The sequence below is a fragment of the Leptonotus elevatus genome, chromosome 20 (genome assembly GCF_054856555.1).
Source record: "Leptonotus elevatus isolate MCC_2025b chromosome 20, RoL_Lele_1.0, whole genome shotgun sequence".
NCBI classification, from domain to species: Eukaryota; Metazoa; Chordata; class Actinopteri; order Syngnathiformes; family Syngnathidae; genus Leptonotus; species Leptonotus elevatus.
Window position 1 is genome coordinate 15943052 of NC_141258.1, and position 19205 is coordinate 15962256.

Genomic DNA, 19205 nt, shown 5'->3' on the forward strand with positions numbered 1-19205 from the left:
ACAAAGGGTTTTTTTCGACCCTGTATAGTGTTTTTCCAGTTTCTATAGATTTAATTTTTCTGCCAAAAAGCTTACATTACATTAAAACACGTTAACCCACAATAACTCTGTCATATGTCATTGTGAATTAAACTCTTAGTGTTCGAAATGTTGCTTTTCTTACTCTTTTTTTCCCTCCTCAAAAGTATGAACTGAACTCTCATGAGCCAATTCTTTGTCGCGTAGAACCCCTTGAGTTTTCACTGCCTTAGATAAAGTTTAAAAGGCGGAGCAGTTTGCTCCAGTCACACACACACTGCTTGAGCAGTCTGAGCAGCCAAGGAAAGCAGCATGCTGGCACAAGCAGGGCTGAGTTTCCAGTAGGATATCATAAGTGTGCCTGGTAAGTTTTTTTTTTTTCAACTTAACCGCGCAACTCAATTATTGTATGATAGTGTATTATTATATTATTTCCACATCTCAATTATGATTACATTTACTTTGAAACCATTTGACTTGATGAACTGTGGTATGTTGTTGAAAATTGTGTAGACATTGGAAATTTTGGATACTTAAGTACAAACAAGGCAACGTGTCTCATATAGTTCCATTGTTCCAATTCCAGCATACACTGCAACAGCATGATATTGGAAACAGTAATATGAATACAGTATTAGTAATGTGAATTACGCATCCTGAAGATGCTGACTTTAACACTTCTGCTATCTTGAGGGTCAAATACATTTGTTGAAAAAAAATGTAATAGTATGTTTTGCGGTACAAAATTTGGCTTAATACTAGGGCTGCTTGATTCTGGAAAAAAATAATAATCACGATTATTTTGGCAATAATTTAAATCACGATTATTATTTTTTGGTACAAAACAAGAACATTTTTAAGCATTTAAAAATATTAAGACCAATTAAAAAAATAGAAACACTATAATTATGTAAGTTCCTTTTGGACCAAACAGAATTTATAATAATATATATTAATAATAATATACATTTATTTATTTATTTATGATGGCAAAATCTTGTCGTTGGTGTGCAGCTTGTGCAATGTGTAGTAGCACAATCATTTATTTTTGGGCAAAACAAGAAAATGTTTACACATTTAAAAATAAATTGAAACACTATAATGATGAAAGGTCCCTTTGGACCAAACAAAATTCATATTAATATATATTTATAATAAAATATATTTTAAAAAATTGTTACCAAAACTTGAAATTGAAGCGTAGCTTTGTGCACTGTGCAGTTGGATGATTTTTTTGGTACAAAACAAGAAAATGTTTAATTACGTAAAAAACAAAAATATTATACATGCAGGTTCCTTATGGGTTAAACAAAATTTTATTAAATTAGTTATTCTAAAATTTCAACAATGTGCAAATGTATAAATTTAAACAACTCAAAAATTACCTGTAGTATTAACACACAAAAAGATTATGCTGATTTTGTAATTGTGGAGTATAATAATTGGAATTGGAATTGAATTTGGGATTAATTGCACAGCTCTACTTAATAGGTATAATAGGTGTAACAGAGTAGACATACACTTCTCTTTTGATTTAGCATGATTAGGGAAAATGGCATTTCGTCACCACAAGTGAATAACATGTGGTACAATGAAAAATTAAACCAGGATAACAATAAAACCGTTGTTTTATTTTTAACATGTAAAAGTATTTACAAACATCATTCTCACAATAGTTCGATGGTTTGTATCACATAGAGGATTATCCTTGAAAGACAACATGAAAGGAAATGTACTAAATATGTGTTTAATGGTTACTAATAGAGTTATGAGATAGGACCAAAGTGTATACGTTGATGGGATTTTCTTTTAGGACACTTTCTAAAAAAATAAACATTGCTATCTTTATTGATGTTTCTGAGGCACTAACATAACAGGGCAGTATAACATTTCCCCCTAAACATAAATACTGAGTGTAGTCTCTGATTTTTAGTTTTGCTGTGTCATAGTTGATGATTTAGTGGTTCACTTTTAATGTTTATTTGTTTGTTTGTGTGTTTGTTCATTTGAACAGTAACAGTAACCGTTCCATGATGGCAGCACAATGGAAGAGTGGTTGGCAATACTCCTTTACACAGAGGGTTAAAATCTCGATTTATGTCTTTTTTTTGTCAAGCCTGCATGTTTTTGGTATGTTTTCAATCTGATTCCATATCACTTTCTATTTACTATTCTATCATTAAACTACACTGATAGATACTTGATACATAGCAAGTTGATGCACGCAATTTGAAAGGTGAACCAATTTGTACGACGATGAAAAATTAGCACAATTTCAATTAAGCAAGACATTGAAAATTTAAATCTTCAATTTGCACATTTAGTAGGGGAGAAATTATGATGCTAAAGTTAAAAACTACAACAATATAAATAACTAATCTTTCCTAGTGCATTTCATGTCAACTCAACTGCACCTCAGATTTTGTTTCTGATTGACTCCATCATTTGAGGACTATCCATGTATTACAGTCTAGAAACCATCAAAATGTACTTACCTGTATTTCCCTGTATGTTCTGTCAAACACCAACACAATCTTTCCTCTGAACTGAAGGTATGACATTATCCCAAAGCATTGGTCCATCCGTCCATCCATTTATCCATTTTCTGCGCCTATCCTCATAATAGTTGGAGCTGGAGCCTATGGAAATGATGGTTCTGGCTTTAATTAGTACAGCCTGTATTAGTAATGTAATATTTTCTTTACAGGCTATGCTAATCTATACCATAATCAGCAATGCAATGGAAGCTGTCCGACTGGATGGAATTGTTGTTTTTCACTTCCCTACTCATTGTACCGGTCATATATATATATATATGTATATATGTATATATATATATATATATATATATATATATATATTAGTGCTGTCAAAGGTAAACCGTTAACTAAGTAATTAATCACAAAAAAATATCGCATTAATCATGAATTAACGCAGATTAATCGCACTATTAATTTTGACCATAGATTATCCTTTAGTGTGACAGTCGACGGCTACGTTTAAGGTAGCACAGGTTTTGTTTGAGCAATAAACATAAATACATGCATTAAAGTAAAGCTTTTAATAAATGCTTGCGTATCACATTTAGAATGTTTGTTCATGTCAAAATATTGGGGTAATTGTTTTCCATTTTAAATTATGCAAGTAATTAACTGATTAGAAAAAGAGGAGGTTGAGCGTGTGCAGTGGATCAAAAAATGTTGAAGACGTCCTCATAACATTAAATGTCAAAAGAATTAACACATAAACGGTGCTCTTCAAATTTGGTGGGACAAAAATGTTGATAATAAAATACTTTTTTATTATTATTTCGTTTGACAGCTCTAATATATATATATATATATATATATTATATATATATATATTATATATATATATATAATATATATATATATATATTATATATATATATATATTATATATATATATATATATATATATTATATATATATATTATATATATATATATATATATATATATATATATATATATATTAGTGCTGTCAAAGGTAAACCGTTAACTAAGTAATTAATCACAAAAAATATCGCATTAATCATGTATTAACGCAGATTAATCACACTATTAGTTTTGAACACAGATGTGATCGTTTAGCTTGACAGTGGATGGCTACGTTAAAGCAATAAACATAACTACATGCATTAAAGTATTTAATAAATGTTTGTGTATGACTTTCATAATATTTGTCCATGTCAAACTACTGGGGTGATTTTTTTTTGATTATGCAAGTAATTAACTGATTAGAAAAAGAGGAGGATGAGAGTGTGCAGTGGATCAAAAAATGTTGAAGACATCCTCATCACATTGAATGTCAAAATAATTAACACATAACAGCTGTTCTTCAAATTTGGTGGGCAAACAATTTTGATTAAAAAAGTATTTTTAATTAAGCGATTAATTGTGATTAATCAAAATTCTAAGATGTGATTGAGCTGATTAAAAAATGTAATTGTTTGACAGCTCTAATATGTCTGTATGTATGTATGTATGTATATATAAAATAATATTTACTATATATATATATATATATATATATATATATATAATTATATTATTTTTATATCCACTGTATTTGTATTATTTTTCCATATATTGGTATTTGTACTTTACATTATTAGCAGCACATACATATACATACAATGCATGTGCTGCTAATAATGTAATTTTGGAATCTGATTACTTTTGTAGTTAATGAATGGATGGATGAAGTTAATTAGTTATTTATCTTCTTCATGTTTTTCTCCACTCTTTCTTTAGATGCCTATTAGTCATCATGGATGAAATCTCAAGCTCTGATCCCACCTTCATACCAGCTACTTTTGGTACTGTCTACGACACTTAATAGCCATGTTTAACATTTGAAAAGCTAATTATACAGGCCTGACAAAGAGCTTACTTGAGTAGAAGCCACCACAAAAGACCCTGGTCATCCAGAAGTTCAAAAATGTCATTTCTTATACTGATTGTTAAACATGATTTATTTCCATTGTAGATGGCTCTTACCAGGAAGTTGCTGTATTGTCTGGAAGTGTTGGTGGGTGGAGTACCCATCAGTTCAGTAGCAGTCATGTGATTTGGCATGGGGCAAACTTCACAGAATCACCAGGAAATAGGACACTAATCCAGGCTGCAAACAACTTTGACCCATTAGGAGGACATACAGTCTGGCAGGTAACAAACAGATGATTTATGTATTTCCCCAGAAGAAAAGCATGAGGAATTCTGATGTGCTCCAATTCTTCTTTTTTGGATTCATGATTGTATGGTATTTTGAATATTACTTACCTCCTCTAGCTATCTAACTAACAACAGTGTTTTATATTTGTGATTTTTTTTATACATGTGGAATTGAGGTTTTCATGTATTTATTAAATTATTAAATATGAAGTTACATATTACATATTTGATTGTTTTTCAAGGTGGAATTGAACTACAGTGTTCCGAATCATTTGGCAGTGATTGTTAATTTTTTTAAATAGTCAATGCTGTGATCTGTAGTGAGAGCAGGGAACAGGTGGAGGTGAAGCTAGAGGCGTGGAGGTTTAACCTGGAAAGAAGGGGAATGAAGGTTAGCCGTAGCAAGACACATCTGTGTGTGAATGGGAGGGACCCAAGTAGAAGAGTTAGGTTACAGCAAGAAGAGACCAAGAAGGTGGAGGAGTATAGGTATTTAGGGTCAACAGTCCAGAGCAATGGAGAGTGTGGAAAAGAAGTGAAGAAGCTTGTGCAGGCAGACTGGAATGGGTGGAGAAAAGTGTCAGGTGTGATGTGTGATAGAAGAGCTTCAACTAAAATGAAAGGAAAGGTTTATAAAACTGTGGTGAGACTAGTAATGTTTGGTCTGGAGACAGTGCCACTGAGAAAAAGACAGGAGGCATAGCTGGAGGTGGCAGAGATGAAGATGCTGAGGTTCTCTTTGGGGGTGACCAGGATGGATAGAATCAGGAATGAGTACATCAGAGGGACAGCACATATTAGAGGCTCTGGAGATAAAGTCAGAGAGGCCAGACTGAGATGGATTGGACATGTCCAGAGGAGAGATAGTCAGTATATTGGCAGAAGGATGCTGAATTTCCAAATGCCAGGCAGGAGGTTTAGAGGAAGACCAAAGAGGAGGTATATGGATGTAGTTAAAGAGGACATGAAGGTAGTTGGTGTGAGAGCAGAGGATGCAGAGGACAGGGTTAGACAATTGATTCTCTGTGGCGACCCCTGAAGGGAAAAGCCGAAAGAAAAAAGAAAAGAAGAAGTCAATACTGAGAACCCGCACCATGTGTTGAGGGTAGTCCTCGGAGTTGGCGACTACAGTTCAATTCCCATGCCAAGTGGCTCTTTCCTGCATGTCATTCATTCCTCTCACTCTCATTTACTTTCTTATCTTCAGTTATCTTGTCCATTAAAGGCAAGTATTACGAAGGTATATTACTCACTGCTCTTACCTACTTAAGTCACTATCCCACTGAGTTGCGAGCGTTGCCGAACGTTGCGAAAATTGCGTTTTGCCAGAGTTCAACAGGTTTCGGAATTGGTTGGAATATGCCGCATTTGTGTTCTGAGCTATTCGTAGTTGTCAACATTATCGCAAGGAAATTTCCTTGCAAATCCATTGTTCACCATGTTAGTGCATTTGCTCGTAATCCCATCGTAATTCATCGTAATTTGTCATAAATGTGTCGACAAAGTTCTTTCCGAGGTCCCATTTATAAATTCACTCTAATGCCCATATACTATACGGTGAGAAAGCGTTTGTTTTCAGGCGAAGCACGCTGTTTGGAGATGTGCGGCTGTGCAACAGCACACACATTGAAATCATTTCAAAAACAAAAAACAAAAAGCTAGTTTGGAGACATGTGTTGTACATGTTTTCAAGTTTGTATTTCATGGTTTCCAATTGCTCAATGTGCCCCAGCCCACCACGGGCAGCGCTGACAGTCAAGCAGGGTGATATTCCTCCAAAACGCATGCAGATGATGCCGCGCGGGTATATAGGCTCTATCAATGGCATCTGACTCACTGTGTCAAAATGATGACATACCATGTACATTGTCATATTGGACATTTTTTGTGCAGCACGTCATCGCTATAACATGGTGCGCGCATGGAGACAAACTACCCTGTTCGTTTTGGATTTATTTCCTGGACTGTATTGTGCTATAAAAATGCCAATGGCGTCGTCAAGTATAGGCATAATTCAGATAGCACCATACCCACTCAGGTTTCTTCTTCCTTTGAGAAAGAAAGAAAAAAAAACTGTCACAGGTGACACGCAACAACCGGTCCGTTTTGGTGGCAAATTTATGCATGCATGTGCTAATGATAGTCTGAAAATAAATATTAGAACTAAATTTGCAGTATTATTTTTATTATTATTGTTGATTATTGTGATGACTTCCAGCCGCTATAGACACAAAACATTGTCACCAAAATGTATAGTATGTAGGACTCGTGCACATGTGCAGACATGTGACAACCATAGTCTGGAAATATTAGAATTTTTTATAATATTTGAAAGCGTTCATTATTATTATTATTTTATTTGTTTATTATTATTATTATTATTATTATTATTATTATTATTATTATTATTATTATTATTATTATTATTATTATTATTATTATTATCATCATTCTATGAATGTGCAGCAGCGCTTCCATCTTAAATATTATCCAAATTTTTGTGAGCTTAGTGCATATGTTTGCACATGTACTCATAAATTTGGGGGACAATCAGTCATGTTTTTCATTCATAATACCGCCGTAAGGGCTGGTTGCGCATAATTGGCTGTCGCATTCCGCTACAGTCGCGTCTACCAATGTCTTTTTCCCCCTTTCTTTCTCCAAAGAAGAATATGGAAAACCTGACCTGAGTGATATATATCTAAATTATGGCAATATACTTGACGACACCATACTCATTTTTATAGCACAAAATTAGACCAGGAAATAAATCCAAAATTAACAGGGGTTGCTTGCACGCAAACGCATCACGGCGATGACTGACTGGACAAAAATGTCCAATGATTACATCCTCTAATAAAAAGGAAACGAAAAATAATGATTTTAATCCGTTTTGTAGGTCAATTTGTCTCAAATTTTAGGTTAATTTGCGCTTTTACATCGCAAAACGTCGCAGATATGTCGCAAAATGACAGAGACGACAACCTCATATTTTGCAACTTCAACATTCGCAGTGTTCGGCAATGTTCGCATTTGAGTAGGATAGGGGCTTTAGGCAACATGCAAAAATTGTAATAAAAAAAAAAAAGAAGCTAATATTTAGTTTCATTTAAATCCCCCATGCAAAATAATTTGGAACAGTGTACAGTCAACAGATTCTACATACATATTTCTTGAAAAATACTACAACTTACTCCTAATTAGCAAATGAAAGTATAAATGATGTAACCATCATCTTTTTTTTCTCTCATTTTTTTTATCTTCAGGTTATAGTAATTGTCTTCCTTACTGGGTCACTTTCACTCGTCACTGTTGTTGGAAACATCTTAGTACTGTTGTCCTTCAAGATCAATAAGGCGCTGAAGACTGTGAACAACTACTACTTGCTGAGCTTGGCGTTCGCTGACCTGACCATTGGCACTTTATCAATGAACTTGTATACTACCTACATCATCATGAATCAGTGGGCTCTGGGGCCGGTGATCTGTGATTTGTGGCTTGCAATCGACTATGTAGCCAGTAATGCTTCAGTCATGAACCTCCTTGTCATAAGCTTTGACAGGTAATCCATTTTTTCCCCCAAAGATACCAACCTCAATTCCAATCAAATCCAGATGATGTAGAAAATGTGAATTTGCAAATCCTTTTCAACCTATATTCAATTGAATAAACTAGACAAAATGTTGAGTGTTCAAACTAATAAACTATGTATTTACTTATTACATGATACATTTTTTATATAATGTACAAATATTCACTCATTTTAACTTTGATCCCGACAAACACATTCCAAAAAGCTTGGACAGGGCATGTTTACCGCTCTGTTACATTACCTTTATTTCCAACAATACTCAATAACCTTTTGGGAACTGAGGAGACTAAATGCTAATGTTTTGGAGGTGGAACTCTTTCCAAGTTTTAATTGATGTTCAACTCGAGTTGCTCAACTGTCTGGAGTCACCGTTGTCATATTTTGGGTTGCATATTGTGCCAAATATTTTCGGTGAGAGACAGGTCTGGACTGCTGGCAGGCCAGTCTAGTACTCACATTCTTTTACAACTAAGTCATGCTGTTGTATCACATGCAGAATGTGGCATGACGTTGTCTTGGCGCTAGTCGCTTGGATGGTAGTATAACTCTAAAATTTCCTGAAATAGCTAACCCAGGTCTAAAAGTGACAAGCCAATGCTGGGTTATTTATGCTTAATGACTTGGGTTTGGTATTTGACCGAGCACATTTGGTCAAGACTTTGATCTAACAAGGGAAAAAAACTAGGATTGTCAGGAGATTAAGATTGTTAACTTTAATAGCTAACTCACGATTAATCGCAAATTGTATGTCTGTTCTAAATGTACAATATTTTTTTGTTTTTTGTTTTCATACTCTTGTTATTATAAAAGTGGAGAAAAATATTAAACTAATAGTAATATGGCTGCATCTTTTAATCATTGATACAGTAATTTCATAATAATTGATACAATTGAGTTAAAATTAAAAATATGTACTGTACTATAAAAAACGAGTGTGATGTTGATTTGTACTGATGTCATTTTTCTGCCACTCGATGGCATAAATGCATTTGTAAGACGTTGGTGACAGCTCAGTGCATTTTTCTTTTCGTATTAGGAGCTGACAAATTTTTAACATGAAGTAACTTGTGAAATTTTGCACATTTTGAAAATTGTAAAATACAACTTGACCCCAGTATCCATAAATTATTCATAATCATTAAATTTACTACTGCAAAATTTTGATGTGGACGTGTTTGCTGTGTTGCGACTAGAATTCCCCCAGTACAGACATTCCAAGTACGGGGCAGTCATTAATCGTATGTTAAATAAATTAGTGGCATTAAAGGAACTTTTAATTAACTCAAAATGAATGCACTAATTTTGACACCCCCCAGTAAAAACTACCCATACTTAAATCTACAAAAAATTATCAGGTTATCAGTATAGTGGTGGTTAAAAATAGGGACGGGAAGAAGAAGACAAAGTTGCAGCATCTTTCCCCTTTCAGGGGTCACCGCAGCAACCCACTCACATGATATGTTTAGCAGAGTTTTTACCCCGGATGTCCTTCCTGTTGCAATCCATTCATTATGCGTGTGGTTATTCACCAAGATTTAAACCCGAATCCCTGCGTCCGTCGCCACCAAAATGGTCTAGGAATGTTACATTAAATTGTTTCCAAATTCAGTCCACCAAAACTGTAAAAAACAAAGAAACAAAGAAACAACAATGACCAGCTCTAGCACTTCAGCCTACCCAAATCCAATCTTCAACTTGGTCTGATGGGTCAAAAATAATTAACCCAACCTGGGTAAAAATAACCCAATTCACTCAAATTCCACAACTACCCAGCGAGTAAATTAGGACAAACAAACCAGGTGTTGCACCAAACCATTTAAGCAATAATGGTACTTTCCCAAATGTGCATGTAATACATGTTATGCTGACTGCGCTGCTAACAATCCGTTTGGTCTTTTTCCTATTTGGCCTAACAACATGTCCATAATTTCCCAAAACAATTTGAAATGTGCACCCATTAGACTACAGCACACTATTCCACTTTGCCTCAGTCCTGTCTAGTCATTCACGTCAGATGAGCTCGGGCCCAGAGAAGCCGGCAACGTTTCTCGGTGTTGTCGAAATATGGCTTTCACTTTGCCTAGTAGAGTTTTGCATTTGTGGATGTAGCTATCAACTGTGTTAATCTGTGTTTTTAACGCAGTGCTGCCTGATAGCTCAAAGGTCACAGGCATTCAATGTTGCTCTTCGGCCTTTCCACCTTACGTGCAGAGATTTCTCCCAATTCTCTGAATCTTTAGATATTATGGACCATAGATGATGAAATCCCCAAATTCCTGGTAATTGTATAATGAGAAATGTTGTTCTCAAACTGTTAGATTATTTGCTCATGCAGTTGTTCAAAAAGTGGTGAACCTTACCTCATCCTTACTTGTGAACAAATGAACCTTTCGGGGATGTTCCTTTAATAGCCAATCATGACATTCACCTCTCCAATTAACCTGTTCGCCTGTGATATGTTCCAAGCAGGTGTGTTTTGTTGCCCCTGTCCGATCTTTTTTTGAATGTGTTGGAGTCATCAAATTCAAAACAAGATAATATTTGCAAAAAAAACAAATATTCATCAATTTCAACATTAAATATCTTGGCTTTATAATGTTATCAATTGAATATAGATTGAGATGGATTTGGAAAATGGAAAGCATTATATTCTGGTTTTATGTTTTTGTTATTTTGTTTTTTCCCCCTCAATGACCCAACTTCATTGGAATTGGAATTTCTGCAGTGATGCTGATATAAAGAGAGAATGGATGTTGGGCCATATTGAACTCTAAACTTTTTTTAATAGAGGGTGGGGGCAATATTCCGAGAAAAAAACTCGCAAATTTGGCACTTTATAAAGTGGCAGATTTGCAAGAAAAAAAAAACCTCAGAAACGTACGAGAAATACATGTAGCGTACTACTGGGATGTTTGTGCCAATACTTGTCGGTCGGGTTTTCAAATAAGGAGATAGTAATTGCTTTAGCAGAGATTAACCGTATGATGTTAAGCATTCGCACTTTGAAGTGTTGGGTACGGCCAGCGACAAAGATGCCTGCCTCACTTTGCAAAGGTCCACACCCTGACAATATTATTATTTACACATTTGTACATTTTGTTACTACGTGTTTAGACTACGTGTATTTGTCGTAAGTTTGTGTGTTTTTGTCGGAATATTACCTCTCCCCTTTAAAAAAATAAAATAAAATAAATAAATAAAATAAATAAATAAAATTATATATACATATATACACACATATATATTTATATATATATACATACACATATATACACGAGTACATATATATATATATACGCCGTCGTACTAAAATAATAGTTGTAAATCAAAACTAAATATTTATATACAGACAGATAGATAGATAGATAGATAGATAGATAGATAGATAGAAATTCTGAGAATATTAAATAAAATATGAATATAAGTCGTGAAATGCCCATTGCTAATATTTTGACACAAGATAATTATTTTTGCAATACCCACAATTGCTTTTATTTACTGTATACCTTTTGTCATATCGTGGTACAAATTGGCCCAATTTAAAGTTAAACAACATCAACAACCACAGAAACTATTAGGTACTGGCGTAATAAGTGTAAGATTTGTTTCTGACAGTTGGGTGGGTCAAATTGACCAAGAAACATTATTGCTGTTGCTAGAAACAAATATACCAAGAGGGCGAAAATAAGTTGGATGGAAACATTTCTGAAATTGCTTCTGAATCGTGTCCTTTGTTCTTCCTTGTTTTATTCTTTAGGTATTTCTCTGTGACCAGGCCTTTGACCTATCGTGCAAAACGCACAACCAAGCGGGCCATGACCATGATTTGTTTAGCCTGGTCAATATCATTCATTCTTTGGGCCCCCGCCATCCTGTTCTGGCAGTACATAGTTGGTGAGCGGACAGTGCCACCTAATGAATGCTTAATCCAGTTTCTCTCTGAGCCCATTATTACATTCTGCACTGCTATAGCTGCATTTTACTTGCCAGTAACTATAATGACAACCCTGTTTTGGAAGATCTATCAAGAGACAGAGAAACGTGTTAAGGATATACAGGGTCTAAAGGGCTCTGGTGCAGGAAACAACCAGAGTAAAAATCACAGGAGTGACGATGGTGTGACCAAGAGCCAAAAGGAAACATCAGACTCGACATCGACACAACAAATGAACGACAGAAACGATGAGCAAAATCAACTGCCTTCAGACAACTTGAGGGACAATTCGAGTCTTCCAAGAGAAATGAAAAGTAGAGGGAAATGTAGTACATTTCTTTTCCAGTTTTCATCACATGTATGCCGTGGTTTCAAAAGGGCTGATGACACTCCCGCAGCAGACCAGAGTTGCTGCGACAGTTTAAACAACAATGATGCTTCAGAGGAAGAAGACGTAAATGATGCAGACCAAACAAGGCTTGCGAAAGGTCGGATATGGTAATCCTAACCTGTGTTGAGCGTTCTTAAGGTTGGAAATGCCCAATTCCTATTCTTGCCTACAGTATATATAATTTTTTTCACATTTGCATTATCTATTCACACAAGTGACACATATTCCATATGACTCTTTTACTAAATTGCAAGAAAATGACTACTTAAATGTCAACACTGACAACATGGAAGTTAAAGATAATAAGAAAGTAGTACTTAAATTAGAGTTAAGATACCATTTATTTGGCCTGGGCTGACTGCTGACTCTTCCCCCATTGATCAAAATAAGGGTAACCTGTCCAGTAGGGATGAAACGATATCCAAACAACAAATTTCACGATATGAACCTCATGATACGATAATTATCATGATATTGTAGGGAGGTTAATGATATTGAAAAAGCTCATAATACAGAGAGTCCTCAAGTTATGTCGTACGTTCTACGTCATTTCGACTTTACGGTGCCCATGCCTCGTCCATAGCACCTTCTTTTTTGATAATTTCCCACAATAATCACGGCATTTTTAAGTTATTTAAAGTTGTGTTGTTGTTACCTCCAGCAACGGGCATTCATCAAGCAGGTCGGCTCGCCATCAGGCACATCACATTTCCCTCAGCAATAATAATACCTGTGCTGAAACCCTAAATATTGGTTCCGGCATCTTCCGCGCAAATATGTTTTTAAAAATTACTGTGCGAAGTACTTTGATGTAAATATTGACTTTACCGGTGAAATCTGACAAAATATTGTGTACATAGCAGTGACGTAGAAATAGGCTTGGCCATGTCAATGTCATGTGCGCCTATCGGCTCAGCGGCGCAAAGTAACATGGTCTATATAATTCACAATGTTGTATTCGGCTGAAGTGGGAAAAACTTTGTTGTTTTTTTGACAGAGATGTTGAAAAATATTTGCTCATATGACTGATTTATATGAGTGATAAACGGTTAGGAAAATGGATGGATGGATAGTCCAAAACATTCCTAATTCAAATTAAACAGCACTAACAAACTAACCACCCGAGGATGCTAGAACTCCAAAATTGGAATACAACCTCACCTTTTTAACAGATGTGCTGCTTTTAATATCGTGACATAACGACGACGTTATTGTGGCAATTTTAATATCACGATATTGCCGTTATCATTACATCCCTACTATCCAGAACTCTCTATCAAAATTACATTCGCAAGGAGCCTGCTTTTGATCTAACGATATCTGAGTGCATTTTTTCCCTTTCACGCAACCAGGACGCATATCCAAATTGTATCAATTGAGAACAACAACATTTGAATTGTCCCAAATCTAGCCCAGTATGTATTTTGATTGATGTTTCATTTGTTCTCTGTAGATGGAAAGAAGGCTAGAAGTGCCAAGGACAAGGAGAGAAAATCAACAGAGTCAAAATATTCACTGCCAACTGACACATCTCCTGTAAATATCTCCATGAAAGATGTAGCCACGGTGAAAAGGTTTGCCTCAAAAGCCAAGACAGAAGTTAACAAACGCAAGAATGAAAAAAAGGCAAATGACAAGAAAGCAGCACGAACACTGAGTGCCATCCTATTGGCCTTCATAATTACTTGGTTACCATACAATATAATGGTCTTAGTTAACACCTTCTGTCAAGATTGTATCCCGGGAACTCTTTGGGCACTGGGCTACTGGTTGTGTTACATTAATAGCACCGTTAACCCAATGTGCTATGCCCTGTGTAACAAGACTTTTCGAACAACTTTCAGGGATATCTTAATGTGCCAGTGGAATCAAAACAAAAGCAAGACTCAATTTAATAAGAGGAATGTTGCAGCTTGTCAAAAGAAAGATCAAATTTAGACTAATGTACTACAATTTAGAAAATGAAATAGGGTTTAAAGAGTGTAAATATTATTTTTGGGGAAAGTTTGGCCAGCATGCATTCCCTACAACAAAACAGACCTGGAGTCCTTTTCACAAAGCAGGTTTAGTGAGAATGCTGAGTCTGTTAAACCCTGACCTGAAATGCGGGAAACTCTGCGTTTTCTGTTTCAGAAAGGGAGGTAACTGAAAAAGAGGTAACTCTAGCCTGTTTCATAAAAAGAGGCAACTTAAACTCTCGGTCAGTTACCGTATTAACAGAGTCTATGAATCTAACCTGGTCGGTAGCAGGTTTATAATAATGAACCTCTAGGTTCTCTCTGTCTCCGCCTACTTTCAGCCACTCACAGCATTTGATTTCCTCATTCATTCAGTCAGATGGCGAGTTTTGGCGTGTGGTGGTAACTCCAGGTGAAGCTCCTCTGCGTTGATCAAACTAGCTCAAATCAGCTGTTCTGAAACGAAAACGCAAAGCTTTCTCTCTCAGTGTATGTCAACTCGCTGTTCAGGGTTAGTCTCAGTGTTTGTTGAACGTGCTTTGTGAAATGGACCCATGGACTGTGATCCTCAGAGATAGCTACCCTCATAGCAAAGCCATGAGAAGTATTAATTGAACTCAAGTCATTTGAGCTTTGTGAACAGATTTCTGAAATTAGAATTTTAAACAGTATCGACAGTGAGTCATTGAAATCTTGACATTTTCATTTGAAAGAACAATTACTAGGGCATCATGGTGCGATAGTGGTTAGCATGTATGTCTCATATTAAGAACTCAAAGTTTGAGTTAGGCCCCGTGAGTGGAGTTTGTATGTTGTCCATTGGCTTGCATGTTTTTTTTCTTCAGGTCCTCCCCAAGCGTTTGACAAGACATGCTTTTAAAGTACTACCCCCACAAAAAAAACACAAAAAAGACCTGCAATTCGATACTCAGAAATTGCTATTCACTTATTAAAGACACCATTATAATTCATACAACTAACTTGAGCTTTGTCAATAAAGTTCTGACATAAACATTGAACACAGAGAGCCTGGTTAAGGGTTTCACATAAAAAAAAAGAAAAGAAAAGAAAGTGTGTTCAGTGTGGTTAATTTTGTTCTGAATAAAACAATTTGATGCAGAATGCCTATGTGTGAATAGTCTTCAACATTCACACAATAATTGACGTTTCTTTTCCTCAGAGGATGTTGCAATACTTCACCAGCCAACCTAATGTACTGTATATAGATACAATACAACTCCTATGTTATTGTTGTCATATATGATTCTTATGCTTTTGTTTTATTTTGTTGTTGGTTTTTTTGTTCCATTTTCTGTTTAACCTCTGCCTGCTACTCGGGAAACCGCTTCTACAATTGGCTGGCAAGTTGCAATTAAAAATATCCACCAATAAACTCTGCAGGCTGAAATTGTGAGGTGTTCTCCAAGTCAACGTGTCAAAATAACCGTGACATTTCAAACGGTATCAACATTATTGACAACAGGAACATTATTTCTGAGAATAGCAGTGTGGGTAGTAAAATATGTCATGAATTAATTTATAATGTAGTTATTTTAGAGATATTTAAAGTGCTTATTGTATGTTTGTTTGTTTTAGAAAATTCCATATTGATGGGAGACACGCCACATTGTTATTATATCTGTATATCTATATGTGTTGCACCACCGTTTGTGTTCAAATACTTCTTGCTTAAAGGGTTATAACATTGTGAATTTGTAAGCCTGTCTATGGTGTATTGCATTGTCAGTTAGCATTAAACTACACTGACTGATATAAAGCAAAGCTATGTGGTAATATTTTTGTTTTATGTTTAATTTGACACAAATGTTCAATTGGGAGTGGCAATAAACAATTTTACGCCTCTTTTTTTGGAAGAAATGTTCATTATCTTGAGTTCACTTTCACATACGTATATAAGCACTTATATCAAGTTTTGGCTAATATGATGCATGCATATATATATATATATATATATATATATATAGTGTTGAAAATTTCAATTCTGATCTAAGAAATTTACCAAAGTGACTGAGAAAAAAATGTAGCAGTCTGTCAGATTAAGTTATCAACAAATAATAAAAATAAGTACTTTATGCCAATCTAAGTACGTTTAGTCTCTACAAGTTATTTTTAAAACACCCTGCCCTTTTTAGCCCAGCTACATTAAAACCGTTAATTTTTTGGTTAGTGTACCATGTTGAAGCTAATCACAGGCTAATTGCTCAGATGCAAGTTTTCATGTGTCGCGTTTCACTGTGATTAATGCCTGACTATTGATGCTTACACTTAACTATTTCTTTACTTGAACTCTTCTTCCATTCCCGTGCTCCGGACTGTTTAAGTCTTTTTGACATGTTTATGTTGTAAGTTTGTTTTCGGCCACTCATCCTGTCAGCGATACCAATTAACCAGGAGAGGGCTGCAGAGATAAGTAGGTGGAAGGAAAATGTGTCACTGTGGGGACTTAGTTGGAATTATTTTCTAATATTAATTGGGCATTGCTTTGTATTTGATTGTACAAGCTGCCTAGCTTTTCCATTTTTAAAGTTAATAGAAAATAAGGTATATAGTATTCACAGTAGGGCTCCTTGATTATAGAAAAAAACCTAATCACGATTATTTTGGCAATAATTGAAATCACGACGATTAATGAAAGAAAATATTTAAGCATTTAAAAATATTAAGATCAATTTATTTATTTTTTTAAATAATTATGTAAGTTCCTTTTGGACCTAACAGAATTTATAATAATAATTAATTACATATTTATTTATGTTAGCAAAAACTTGAAGTTGGAGTGCAGCTTGTGCACTGTGCAGTAGAAAGATATTTTAATTGTTGGTACAAAACAAGAAAATGTTTACACATTTAGCAACACTATAATTATGTAAGTTCCTTTTTATAAGAATTTATAATAATATATGTTTATATATATATATATATATATATATATATATATTTATTTTTTTCTTCCCAGTAGGATAATCATTTCTTTTTGAAACAAAACAAGAAAGTGTTTAAATGTAAAAAACAAATAAAAAATATTAAGACAAATACAAATCTTTGAAACACTTTATTTTATTAATTATACAAGTTTTTTTTGGATGAAACAAAATGTATTAAATAAGTAATTGTTAAATTTTAAAGGTGCAAATATATAAAATTAAGAAACGTATTTTTTTTATTAATAATCTTTTTTTACGATTATGCTAATTTTGTAATTTGGCGTGCAATAATTGAAATTGTAATTGAATTTCAATTAATTGCATAGCCTTAATTTACAGTGTTTTTTTCCCCTCCAGTGGCGTAACCATGCTGAGAGGCCCCTGTGAAAAAAACTATTTTTGACCCCCCCTCCCCCCAATTTTCCCCCCATCCACCGCCCACACACGGGCGCTCCCGTGCACACACGCACGCACGAACATTAAAAATACCACAAAAATCTTCCAATACATTATATTCTATTTTATAACTTTTAAAAATGTTTGAACATGTGCAAAAGGCTCACTGTGGCACAAAAAAACAATAAAGTAATTTGCCACAGATTTGAATCCCACTAACTGCACTTCATAACAAAAATAATTTGTACCTATAATCACTCATTTGAAGCTTATGCGCGTCAAGTCATTTACAACGCTCCTGTAGGTCCAAAGTAGCATTTGTCAGAAAAACACCTGTTTCCTTGTTTATTGTATCTGGAGAATGGTCCAGAGCGCCTGAGCCAAATGCGATATTAGCTTTTTGCTATTGGCGTCAAATTCATCCCCTGAGGCTGCTGCGTAGGCGGCGTGGACACAGGGAAGCCGCCTTTTGACCGCCAGGAGAAGTGACACGCTCCTGGAGGGTCGCTTCTGCGATGGAGCTTGCTGCCGGCAAGCTACAGCTCGAGTCCGGTAGGCTAATGGCCTGGACTCAAAACACGCTATCACATCTCTTCCAATAGCTTTAACGTCATGTTTTTAGTATGACGGTGAGGGCACACACACTTTTTTTTCAACTCGCATCACGTCGAGACTCATCGTGACTGACAGATGCCGAAGTCAGGTGATTAAATTATCATTTCCGACATCGTATTTACAAAATAACTCTGGCCGTTTATTTCCCCGTTTTTGTTCTCTCTCTCTCTCTCTCTCTCTCTCTCTCTCTCTCTCTCTCTCTCTCTCTCTCTCTCTCTCTCTCTCTCTCTCTCCTTTTTTCCCCCTTCTGTCATGGGCCCCTGCGCGGCTGCACCGGCGAGATTTACGCCACTGCCTCCACCGGTTTTGGCACCCCCTGGATTCCATGGCGCCCTTAGCGTCTGCTTACATGGCCTAATGGGTGAGCCGGCCCTGCATGTGTATGCTGCTGTACTGTACAGAAAATGTATAAATAATGATCAATTATTGCTTTGTTTTAATACCTAATTTATGCATTTGTGAAGTGATTATTTTATTTGACAGAGAAAATTTGAATGAATCTAAGTAGCTTAAATGGCTCATTTATCAAGATTTTTTTTTTACGTGAGGGCGCTTTAAGGGCAACCCTTTCCAGTATTGGTTAATGTCAACAAGAAACTGAGAATTATGGGTAATGTAGTGAGGAACTATGGCTAAAGTGGCCGTGAATGAGCCTTTTGT

General features: G+C 35.3%; 1 protein-coding gene across 2 annotated transcripts; it reads left to right on the top strand.

Moving 5' to 3' along the window:
- Positions 1–233: 233 nt before the first annotated feature.
- Positions 234–16429, top strand: chrm3b (cholinergic receptor, muscarinic 3b). 2 transcript variants are annotated; one of them, XM_086065032.1, is made up of 7 exons: positions 304–382; positions 2033–2148; positions 4295–4359; positions 4530–4708; positions 7981–8276; positions 12064–12728; positions 14085–16429. In XM_086065032.1, the coding sequence occupies exons 3-7, from the start codon at positions 4311–4313 to the stop codon at positions 14567–14569; spliced, it is 1674 nt and encodes a 557-aa protein (XP_085921158.1). In that variant the 5' UTR covers positions 304–382; positions 2033–2148; positions 4295–4310; the 3' UTR covers positions 14570–16429. The 2 variants fall into 2 exon arrangements, with proteins under 2 accessions (XP_085921157.1, XP_085921158.1); XM_086065031.1 differs by lacking the exon at positions 2033–2148 and having other exon boundaries at positions 234–382.
- The last annotated feature ends 2776 nt before the right edge of the window (positions 16430–19205 follow it).

Bases quoted from the DNA above. Each gene is read 5' to 3' on its own strand.
- chrm3b (XM_086065031.1), top strand. From the start codon at position 4,311: ATGGATGAAATCTCAAGCTCTGATCCCACCTTCATACCAGCTACTTTT. The intron at 4,709-7,980 runs GTAACAAACAGA...TTTTATCTTCAG, and splicing joins GAGGACATACAGTCTGGCAG to GTTATAGTAATTGTCTTCCT. The intron at 8,277-12,063 runs GTAATCCATTTT...TTTATTCTTTAG, and splicing joins CTTGTCATAAGCTTTGACAG to GTATTTCTCTGTGACCAGGC.